Source organism: Halictus rubicundus, chromosome 3, assembly GCF_050948215.1.
Source record: "Halictus rubicundus isolate RS-2024b chromosome 3, iyHalRubi1_principal, whole genome shotgun sequence".
In the NCBI taxonomy this organism is placed as follows: Eukaryota; Metazoa; Arthropoda; class Insecta; order Hymenoptera; family Halictidae; genus Halictus; species Halictus rubicundus.
This window is the reverse complement of record NC_135151.1, coordinates 16,484,092-16,496,660: the sequence shown is the minus strand read 5'-3', so window position 1 is coordinate 16,496,660 and position 12,569 is coordinate 16,484,092. Positions and strand designations below refer to the sequence as shown.

Sequence of the window (12,569 nt, the reverse complement as noted above, 5' to 3'; positions counted from 1 at the left end):
GAAATTTCTTCCCTTCTTCAATACCTTCGAAAAGCCGAAAACACTTCATAGACACTCTTAAATTCTTTCAATCTTTGTACTCTTTCCACTTGCACCTATTTTTGCCATAAATCTGTAAAATCCGCTGTGTTCCGATAATATTTGGAAACCAGACCTGGGCAAAATTTCGAGAAAAAATACTTAACATACTATTTTAAATAGTATAATTTAATGTGGTTCAAATAAAACTACTTTAAATCGAACGAAAAATTTCGACAAATATAATATATTTTTATTTTGTAACCAGATACATAAAATATTTTAATGTTGTATTTCAAATATTTCCTTACAATGTAAATAAGTTAAGCAAATAGTTAATATTATAAATTTTAACATAAGAAGCTTAATTACGAATATTTGCATGTAACATGTTGATAAACAGACGACAATTGTCGTAATAACATACTATTTTTCATAGTCCTACAAAATAAGTCTCATTATTTTTAATATTTTCCAACTAAAATACTATTTTCAAATAGTATTTCACAAACTTTTTCTTATAAATAAAATATTTTATTTGCATGATTATAGGTATAGTATAAAAATAAAATAAACAGTTTACTATTTTCTATTTCAAATACTATTTTGTCGAGGACTGTTGGAGACTTGTGTTAATTCGATTTTTCATTGTACATTCTATTTATTTGATTGAAAATATATCGGGTTGTAACATAAATTCGTTCGGATGCAAATGTGTTCCGATTTTAACGATTTAATAGTGATTCATTGTGAATGCAGATAACTGTGATTAAATAAAAAACTCCTTACACTCAACGATTTTATAATTGATTCATTACGATTCTCCGCTTAATGAATTATTGATCTCTTACTTTTATGCTTGTATATAATGACGTATAGTAATTATTATATTATACACTCGGTCTGCTCCGTAATTGTGTGTCGAATTGCGTTTGCAGACTTCGATAATAATTTAAGTACGTGCTGAATTCATCGTCACTCGTCAAATTTTCGTCGAGCATAATCCGATGCAAACTGTTATTAACTTTAATTGATATTAATTACGATGCAAAGCGATACTTTCCCAATTATCATTTCGATGAATTTCCGTTCACTTTTCAGTTGTTTCGATCTAAACAATCGAATTGAAAGGTATTGCCCGAAATGTTTACGGTGTTCTTCGATAACAATGTTTTTTGAAAACATTTTTACATCCTTTGTTTTACCTTTTTACATAGAACGGCGAGAAAAATCTATCCATGTAAAAAAAAGCGTACAATGCGATTGTTGATTGCACATGCGTCGCTGCACTTAAAAAGAAAAAGCGTGATTCTACAGATGACTCTTCGAAGCGTTCATTTTTCGCCTTTGACGTTTTTCAGCGCTGGTAACAAAGTTATAACTTGAAACAATCGCTCTGACCACGGTACATACTATAGTATGCGCGTTCAGATATCATTTTTATTCATTCTAACGCTCGCGCGAATGTTTCTACATTATACGAATTTCATGGCTCAGTGACGTGCCAAGACGCATTACGGTATCGATAGCGTGATCATTAAATAAATTAATTGGGTGGAATGCATCATATTCCGGGGAACACATCACCCGGAATAACGTTTGTTTCGCTCGGTAGAGGGAATTTCGAAAATGTTCTGCCGTGCATCGCCAATGTCGCAGATTTTGCAACGTCGTCCCGATACGATGTTCCGTTCACGTATACACTCTGCACAGTGTGCTTTCTCGCGAAAATAGTACACAGTAAAACGTCGTTCTCCCGGCCGGAACTGGTCGTCTTACAATGGCGCAGCGGCGCTGGTGTTTCTGGAAAATTAAGTCACTCCGATCATAATACTCGGCCATCCCTAACACTCGGCTCGTCTGCGGACGAACGTTCCGCCAATTTCGCGAGCCGAATGATCGTTTCAGGTCCGATGCAGACTTAACGAAAGACGGCCGAGAAATTGCGGTTGTCTATTGTACACGTAATATCGACTATATATTCCGCTCGTGTACCGTGCAAACTGTATTACACGTCTGCTCTACATCCTGTAATTTTCGCGGCAGCGAGCATCGCAGATGGGATCCTCGTGCTTCGATAAATCTTCGCGAGAAAATTTCCGGGGAGCCCGAACGAGATTGTTACTTTGAAGAAAAAAAAAAACACGATCGATCAGAGACACACCTAAGGAGAAATCGGATTGAAATAAGGGCCGTATGGAATATCGTTTCCCCGGGATGACGCTGTGTAAAATTATCAATTTGATTACGCGTCGTCGCCTTGGCGCGTCTACGCCAATGATTACTGAACTCGCTCGAAATTCCGATCAGGAATTTCTGGGACTTGAACTGCACAGCGATTTCTCGCGGTGTAATCGGGATACCCATGAAATATGTATGTCGCAGATAGCTCGTGCATAGACGATCGAATTAACGGGAGATCATTTCCCATGGCACCTCTCGTTTCCGATCTGCCAAGGTTTACCGTGGCCATTCGCGGAAAAATTCGTGGCTGGCCCAACACTGTTTCTTGATCACTTGTCGCTAACGACCAACGTAGCAAAGAAAGAGAGAGACAATACCAATACAATGAAATTTTAACAATTTTATGCTGAAACCTTTGCCAATATATTCGTGACATTTTTTGGTGACACAATTTAGGTTATGTTATATTTACACATTTAATTCACAATAAAGTAGAACCTCTTAAACTATTATTACTATCATCACTGACATGGATCGATTTAGACGGAGCTATTTTCATTCGAATAACGGACAGTTCGGATATCATCGGTTCGGATAATGGAGGCTCTGCAAATATGCTTCAAATCGTGTCATGTTTGGACTCGTTTCAACCAGAAAAATGTCACGCGTATACTGGTAAACCTTTCATGAAATATTAATGAAAAATTACAATGTTTTGTTATCGGAGTTTTCTGCACATATTGAGGCATTAAAGTCATCATTTATCCTTTGATACCTTTGATATTCAGCTTTCAGACATAATTTCCGACTTTAATCATTCTACCGGGAACATTTCCCGAAGCGAGAAAATCCTGTTACAATAAAATTCAAAGTGCAGTGATTATAAAAAGATTCTGATTAAAGTTATGTTCCTCTGATGTAGCTGACGGGCCGGAGTCTTTATTAATCTTTTAGTAACCACCGTTTCCTTTCTGGTACGTAATTATGCGTTGCAGATCTTCATGAATTTATGCTTTGTAGAAATTTTTAGGAACGAGTGAGACACACGATATCATAAGCTTTATAGTGTTGGATAGTTTGTAGCATACTAAGAGAGATTTTCAGGGGAATAATAAATTGCAGGGTTCAATTCACATTCACGTTGCACTTGTCATCGCTATTTACATGGATCGAACAGGTCTTGTGAATTATAAGCAGTGATTCATTGCAATCCTTTCTCTTCTAAGCATGATTGCATGAGTCAAAACTTTAAACTGCTTTATTTCTGCGAAGTATGCAATAGTACAGACATTGCACTGCATTAAAAATATCAATGTTTTTTTCACTGAGAAGCGTCGTGCGACAAACATACGCTTTTATGGTTAAAAAAAGTTATAGTTCAGTGAACTGCTTCTTTCTGTATTCGTGCTTCTAATAAATTGAAAACTATATGAAAGTATATTGAATTCTACTAAATTTTGTGTTTCATAATTTTCTGCAGCCTCTACACGTTATTAATGCATAAAATTTCCTACTCTCGATATTACGTTATCGACATTTTTCGCATATTCCAATTATTACTATAGGCTATTATTATAATATTCCATCGATCGAGTATTATTATGACGATGTTCGATATGTACACAGATGACGTTATAAATCCGCTTCTCTCAGGTTACATGACGTTTCCATTTTATGTATTATCGGTTTTGATGTCTCGTATTCTGCATCTTTTATGACTTCATTATGTACTCTTTATACGTTCTAGATTATTCTCAGTATTTTCTGTTAGTTAACTTTTTGTATATCGAAGAGTCGTTAAAGTAAACTATTTTTATTATTGTTAATTTTGCAATATATCTAAATATCCAAGAAACTGTATTTTTAATGACTATGTGCTACTTTATTATCCATCATAGTACGTACATTTTCGTTCGAATAGAATTAAAAGCACTTTAACAGTAGAAACACTCGGCATCAAAAAAGCTAGTAAAAGTAACTGGTTTATGATGTTCCATAAAAATTACTGTCCTGGCCTTTTTCGCCATTTTTTTAGTACCATTTCTGACAAACTAACAAGCAAATATTTCTCAACCAAATAAAGATTTCACTATAGCAATTAATTCAATTATTATCCTTTGTCCTATCCGAATTTATTCTACACTCACAAATTAGTGCTAAAACTAGTCAGGTCCAAGAGCGGTCGTACAAATAAATTTTACGAGCGTAATCGACAGAAACAATTGAAAACACGCCAGTCGAGAACGATATTAATTTCAACAAGATTGAAATCCGGAACACCCATAAAACATGGCGGAATTATGGTTAAATTCACGGCTACTTAAACTTTCAAATTGGCCAACATACGGTCCAGATTTAAATCCAATTAAAAAATACCGACTTTCGTCAAGGGGCGACGAAAAAAAAAAAACATTACTCACCACTATTTTCACTGAAATTGAAAATTCCCGTAGGAAATGTGCTGAAACGGCTAACGAAGTATATAAATGCATTTCGAAAGAATCACGTAGCAGTTAATGAACAAGTAGTAGTCAATAAAAATAAGTGTATTAATTTTTTTAAATTACTCTATAGAGCCACGCGACACACGATAAGTATAAAAAGAGAGTGTTGTCCATATTATCTCGAATCGGAACGCCGTGCTGCAGCAGAGAACGTGTTAACAAACTCATTCGAGATGGCTGCGTTCGATACAATGCGCGATCGACGAATCGATCAGGCTCGCGGTGGGTTGCATCGAGCTCCGTACGTGTGTAACTCGGCGAACGTGAGATCATCCGGCGTGTCCACGCCCACGCAAACGACCGGTGACGTCACCGGTGCGCCACGGCTCCAGAGGAATGTCCCAGCGTCCATTGGGTCAACGTCTCTGGTTTTCTCTTCTGGTCGCAGTCCATTTGCTCCGGCCCGTTTGTCGCGTTGCACTCCGGGAACGGGGCAGCTCTCGGCGTGTTTTCGCGAGGATATCGGCGAATTCCGGCGCGACATAGCGATTCCCCGACCCCCCGGGAACTTTCTTCCCGTGGTATAGTACACACATCGGAACTAGGCCGGCGTACACGGAAAGATGACGGGTGGGTTCAATTTCGCGCGTTTCGCCCTCCGAAACTTTACGATCGGAGCACGTGTTGCGAAGCGTCAAAATTCTTTTGCGATCCCGGGCTACGGGGCCCCGTAGTCGACGTGATCGATTTTTACGAGTGAATCCGCAGCCCGACTACACCGTCTTCGCGTGCACACGAAGAATTATGTTCGCCCCGGAGTGTGTTTGGTCGAGCACGCGTGCCAGTGTGTGCGGTATTAATTTGCGCGCGTTTCACGATAATTGTGCAGGAACCATGTGAACCGTGGATCGCATTGTTCCGCGGGCACCTCCGTTGTCCAGCGTTGTGCCAACTCTTTTGTCATGCAGATGGTCTCGAAGTTTTGTTCTCAACGGCGCATACCGCCTTTCGTTGCGGCATATTATTCGGCTGCGCGACCGGATTCCGAAAGAGTAACGACCTTACGTTCCACTGCCGGGATCGGGACAATTTCACGCCAAGCACGTTCGCGATGTTTCTCTTCGGATGCTGAGTATCGCCCACGCTTCTTGTCCCCGTTTCATGCAGAGCAGCACCGAAAACACTGTGCACCTCCGAAAGGCGTAACAATGCACACTCTATTAACGGCTTCAACACCGGCGTTGAAATTTGTCGATTCTCGTTATTTTTCTGTTTACGCGCCGATCCCGTCGCGATTTCGACGAAAGCAAAACTTAGCGCTAGGTTCACGGGGCACCAAAGGTAATTTTACATTATAGAAACGACAAGAATGTGTCTGTCCAAATTTTTAGTCGTTTTTTAGGCGTATTTACAATCCCCATATTTGTAAATTAAATATATCAGAACCCGCCATTTTGACGGGTCCCGTGAACCTACTGTTAATGAAATATCCATTGCAAACTGTACAATGAAAGATTTAACGCAACTCATTGCGATTTTATTTTTGATTTAGTAGAAGCAACGATCAGGGGAAGAAAATTTGTTTTTCAACAGTAATTCGCATAAATATCCGCATAATAATAACCATTATCTTGAGAATTTATTTTGCCAATTTCAAGATTCCTCAGAGAGAAGTTAAAGTAAATATGTTATTAAATTTTCCAAGAGTTTCCTTGCCCCTTAGAAATCTGAAAATATTATAAAAGTATAAAGTTTTTTAAATTTTGCAGATTCTAACTGAACCAGTATACCAATGCGAAAATTAATCTTTAAATATACAAAAGTAAGACAAGAGTTCGAGAAAATATTTCGTTTCGAGCACGTACGTTAAATAAATAAAAATGAATATCTTCCTGCGAAGAAGCGTCTACTTTTTATAAAAATTCTTCAAGTTACGTTGAAAACATCAGTATGCTGCTGAAGCGTTCCATCAAGCCCTGCAGTAGATTTTACGACTTCGGCGACTTGCAATATTAATACGAAAATCTCATACATCATAAAAAGTACTCTAGATACTTCCAGTGCGAACTTATGGCCTGCTGATGTTACACGTGGGCGGAACGATTTGATACGATAGTGGGTTGCATGCCTGCACCGTGCTGTGTCCGTGTTATCTATAATCCAGAACGTACCGTCTTATCTGGTTTGAGACTCACAGTTATGGTTTACATTCGGCTATCTAGTGCTCGCAACTTCAAATCATTCCTTCTATCCTGCGATCTCGCATAATCTGAACAGATAACATCGGTAGAATTGAAAGCTAATGGGATATGGGTATATATATAAAGAAAGCACACTCTTTTGTAGCACACGGAATAGAGATTATATTTCAACGAATTCTCTAATAGCACGTCGTCAGACACGTCTTTACGGTTTGAGAGAAACGTCGCGAATGAAACAAGAAAACGAAACAGAGGAGCAACAGTTCAATATGAACATCAGAGGATCGAGGGTCCCATGCCGGGGACAACATACAATGTATATTAACTGCAGATACAATGTATATCAAAAGCCGATTCAAACGATCCTTCCTTCTAAAGAAATAACAGATTCATTTTGTTCTGTTTATGAAATAAATTCCAACAAAAGCAATGTCTGGTTTCACCTGGTTGTGTCCACTATGTATCCCTGATATTGATACCTTGTCACTGTACTTTCAGCCATACTAAAAGTGTGCTAGTATCATTTTCACTTCCGGATATGTTACGGCGAATGAATTTATCAAATTATATCAAACACATTTTCTTCGTCGAGTTTTACAAGATTACCATTGTTTGAAATAAGTTTAACTATTATTTCAAAACATAATTTTCTATTTTAAGGGACCGTGTTCAATCGTCGCACAGAACCTGATTATCATTAGTTGTAGATGTGATATTAGACTCTTGTTAGTTGTAGCCCAAACTTTAACTAAACAACAGTGTTTTCTTATTAAATAACCCTTATGTAAACGCGAAAGGTGTTAGTTTTCCTTGCGTTTCATCGATCGAGAGAGACAGTTTACCGTTCAAAACGTCACCGAATGAATATAATTATTGCAAACGATTCGAAGGACTCGCGTGGCCCAGCGTTCCCAGGAAGTAGAATTGGTTGACCATGACCAGACGCGTCAGCCGTCCCAGCAGTCCGAGAAATTCCAACAAATCTCAAAGTAACTTATTGAACAAAGTAAAAACGGAAAATTTCAAGAATCCGGAAGTAACTTATTGAATGGAGTAAAAATGGAAAATTTAAAGAATCCGAAAGTAACTGATTGAACGAAGTAAGAATGGAAAATTTAAAGAAGCGTTAAAGAGTTGTAGATGTGATATTAGACTCTTGTTGGTTGTAGCCAAAACTTTAACTAAATAACAGTGTTTTCTTATTAAATAACCCTTATGTAAACGCGAAAGGTGTTAGTTTTCCTTCTGTTTCATCGATCGAGAGAGACAGTTCACTGTTTAAAACGTCACTGAACGAACAAAACTCAAAGTAACATATTGAACGGAGCAAAAATGGAAAATTTCAAGAATCCGGAAGTAACATATTGAACGAAGTAAAAATGGGAAAGAAGCGTTAAAGAATTCTGTGAAGCGAGATCCCTGTTCGCGCGCGGAGAGCGTGCAGTTGTTGTAGGGGAGCTCGATCACTATGGAAGGAGTCGGTCGAGCCACTTGACGATTTGAAACGATTAAACGCCTCCTCTCGTAATTCGATTCCGTCGGAGCGAGTAATCCAGCAGCTTCGATTAATCCCGCGCCTCCGGATCTGTTTACGCAGGTAGTCGACATCGAGGCGTTGCCAAGGTCACGAGGGAGGAGCTGAGGTCATCGCTGCACCTATGTTGTGCGGCGAACTTCTGAACGGTGGCTTCGTCAGTACCGGAGCGGTACCGGTGGTTCCCTACGGTCTCTTAGGATTCTGGCTGCCAGGCTGTCTACGTGCTACCAGCCCTACTTCCCTGAACTCATCTTACCTGACCCTGTTGGCCGAGCTTCTGACCAAGGGCCACCCGGCGATACGAAACGAGCTGATGGACCTCGCCAAGATGACCGAACAGGCTAGCACCGACGGTGCAGTCGACCTTGCCCTCGACCTGTACGCCGACGACATCGACGAGAGCGTCTTCCTAGGTAAGTGCTCGTTTCCACTCTTTTCTTTCTTTTTTTTCACTTCTTTCTACTCTTCTTCCCACCTGTCCAAGGATTCTCTTTGTTAGCCGGCGCATTGTCGGAGACAAGACATCTAACAGGGGGTCGTGTGGAATTTCTATTTTTATTTGCTGTAGAAACGAGCTCCTTTCACCGCTGAAAAGGTTCTGAAAATAACTGTTCCAAACTGTTATGTATCGGTCCCGATCGAAACAGTTACGAGGAACCGAAAGAATGTTGCAACTAGACTGCGGATCTTTATGCCCAATCAAAATATTGAGCGTCAATTGTAAGAACCGGGAGCAATGTTCTTTTTTTCTGAAATTGTTGCAATGTCCTCGTAGTTCTGTAGTACATTAATTTTTGTCATGAATAAAATCCACAGTCTATAATACCTCTTTCATTATCGGATATATATTTACGTTTTCAATAACATACGGCGATGATTTCGCATACAAATTTTGCGATTGAATGAGCTGCTGCCGATAAAGATACACCTCCATTTTCGAGTAATTTGAGTAAACCAATAAAACACAAGTAAAAATAAAGTGCGTAAAGTTGAGAGTAAAGATGAGAGCCATCTTTGTGTAATTTTTCCATCAGTTCGTTATAATTTGATCACCCACTTTAACCTTCGCATATCCTCATTTTTCAAATCCAATTAGTCCCTTTGTATCAAGCTGACACATTGGTAAAAATTCAGTATAACGGAAAGGTAGATAATTAACTTTATAAAATTTTTCTTTCACCCTTATGTTAATTCAAATTCCTTTTAAGACCTTAAATATTCTTGTTAAAAATATGCACTGAAACTGTAAAGTACATCATTGAATGCCATAGAAAATTTTGGGTATTGCCATACCGGTTAACAATGAAAAAATAATTAATACGACACGGGGGATGATTGAGGCTAAAAGGGGTAAATGAAAATATCCTCTCGATTTTTTCATGGTTTTGTAAAAAGAACATCGAAATTCTCCAATATCATTTTATGAACATGAACGACGAAATAGAGTGAAGCGGCCGTTTTATGGTTGAGGTATATGTCAATCGATTTTTATTAAACTTTTTACCGAAATCCTTGAGTTGTGAAGTTCTCCTCCATGCTATTTGTTCGCTCGATATGACTCTTCATTGAGCAGACACATGCTTCGAACCAGCCAACAATGTACAAAAATGTATTCAACAAATTTATTAATTTATAGCTGACGTGTTTTTATCTCAAAAACCAAAAAAAAAAAAAAAATGTATTTCTACACCTATCAGGCAAATGTACCACAGGCAATGATGCATGTTCTTCAAGCTTTGGTTATTCTTTGCGAGTGCAGTGGAAGATAATGATAATAGTCTGTGGAAGTTTATGCTAATAATAACTTACAGTTGACAGTTCAGATATTAAAGCAGACTAAAAAACAAATCGAGCGATAAATCTCATTGATGGAAAGCAAGACGCAGCAATGTTAATCGTTGTTAGCACATCACAAACGTAGGTGCAACGATAAGAACCGTCCAATCTAACTACACACACTTCTATTCATAAAAGATAACGATACACCAACAATTTAAAAAAATTACAGCTATAATATACATTCATTGTACACTAGTGTGAACTCGGTATATAGTTCACACTAGCAACAATGATTCTACTAATAGCAATAATCCTATTGTACATACGAGAATGTACAGAAACTTAAACAAAAGTGGTATTGAAGTAGAGTATAGTAACTATAGAATCACGAATAGAACAAATCAAATGGCAGTAGGAGTGGAGCGTAAAGGCAAGGTATAATTCAAGAACTCTTATCAACTCAAGCCTAGGATGAAATTGAAAGATGTCCTACATAAGCTCTTCGAGAATATAGTTAGTTCAGGTTAACCGTATTACTCGTGCATTCCAATATTTATCTTACATAATATTTGTGATACATATATATGTACTCGTAACGACCTCTGAAAATATTGTTTTATTTCAAATACTATTTTATCCAAAAAGTACATGTTCACGTCTGTACTAATTAAAATGTGAAACTAATTAAGGCAGACAAAAATACCGCTTGTATCCATCGCTTCAAAAATAGCGCATTTCAGCCCTTCGCGTCATACATATCACTAACAATAAATGAGACTTGTAAATACGTTGCGTTGGTGTGCACAATTGTTATTGCAACAAATTATATTGACCGTTTACAGATTTTTATATTTTTTTCTGCTATCTGTGCTCGTAGAATGAGCAACATTTTCGTTTCTTTCCTCGAAATATTTATAATTCGACTGGTCCATACAGACTTCCATGACTAATTGTAAACTGCAACGTGGCTAGTCGCAAATAAACACGTACCCGAATCAATTATACAAGTGTCCTGTTTGACGACGTGCATCGGCAAACAGATCGTATCGTGCTTACATAGTTTGCGCAATCCTTTAAACGATCAGAACGATTACACGGATATCACGATTAGCAAACACACTCGGTCTTCTATCTCCCCAATTGATAGATACACCAAGCAATCATCGTACAATAACCTAACGATACGATTTATTTTTCCATTACATGTACAACTGACAACAAAAGAAATATCTCGAGTTATGTTTGCACTCCCCGGCGTAGTGGGGACAATTCCGCGACGTTTATCATCCAAGCCCCGGCGACATATATAGAAAAATCACTGTAATATGAACTGCGAGTGCATGAACTACGGCTTTTAAGCAACCGGCAGATCGGCGAAATCTGTTTACCGAAGACAAGTCCTCGCGTAATTAACACTTTCGGGTCAAGGAGAAATGTCTCTTTCATTCGGCCGGGGAACGTTCAGCAGCATGCATTTTAATCGTGCACTTTGAATATCGAAACACGGATACTTGGGATACGGTACGCCGCTGTATTGATCCCGGGAGCAGCGCTGATTCCCTTTGTAATACTTTTTAACGAGAACACTGCTACTCGTTCCGGGTATGAATAGCATATCGGATCCGGTACTGGCTCGGACTAGCGACCGCCTTATGACGTATGCAGGGAACGAAATAATACTATAAGAATACAACTTGTTTTTAATGAAATGGATTAATGAGGGCGTTCTGGTTTTCCAGGTTGTTTCTGTACGAATCTTTAGAAATTTTTTTTAGGAAAGCTATTGAACTTTCTGCATTGGAATTTGGCACAGATATTCGTTGGTATCTGAAGCACATGTGTGATTTTCTGAAAATAAAAATAATCAAAATTACATTAACTGTATATTTTTTGATGGAGTACGTTTTGAGAAACATTCGGTCTTTCTACTGGTCGGAAACAAACGAATGAAGTTGTCTTTTAATTAGTATGAATGTAGTTGCGGTGCGAGTCCAAAGAAAATATCTATGAAGGCATTTTGAAATGAAATTATCGATCTTTCAAATATTTTTCGGCCTTTAGCGCGATAAAACAGTAGGGGAAAATTGACGGGTTTTCAAAATTTTGGTGCGTGGGATAACAGAGTATGTGCTGGAAATTCTTCGAAAATTTCAAGTCGATTGGTCAACCGGAATTCGAGATATCGTGGCAACGGTTTTGAGTAAGTGATTTTTAGAAAAACGCTTTTAAGAGCCGAGACTCCGTAGATTCGCGATAAGGTAGAGTGATCACGTTACCGACAAAAATAGGCGAAAAATGGTTTTACGTGCCTCAACATTTCGCCCTTATACGAGAATATTTTTCGCTGGGAAAGGGCTCGTTCGAAAGAGGAATTTAAAGAAGCCGTTCTATTTAACAGTAGGTTTA

At 38.3% G+C, this 12,569-nt stretch overlaps 1 protein-coding gene across 1 annotated transcript in view; it reads left to right on the top strand.

The window, feature by feature from the left end:
- LOC143352908 (amyloid beta precursor protein binding family B member 1) overlaps positions 1–12,569 on the top strand; it is a 289,994-nt gene that overhangs the window by 46,921 nt on the left and 230,504 nt on the right. Inside the window, exon 3 of the mRNA XM_076785940.1 lies at positions 8,445–8,797. Coding sequence (XP_076642055.1) covers positions 8,506–8,797 — 292 coding nt within the window. The 5' untranslated portion in view covers positions 8,445–8,505. The remainder of the gene's footprint in view (positions 1–8,444; positions 8,798–12,569) is intronic.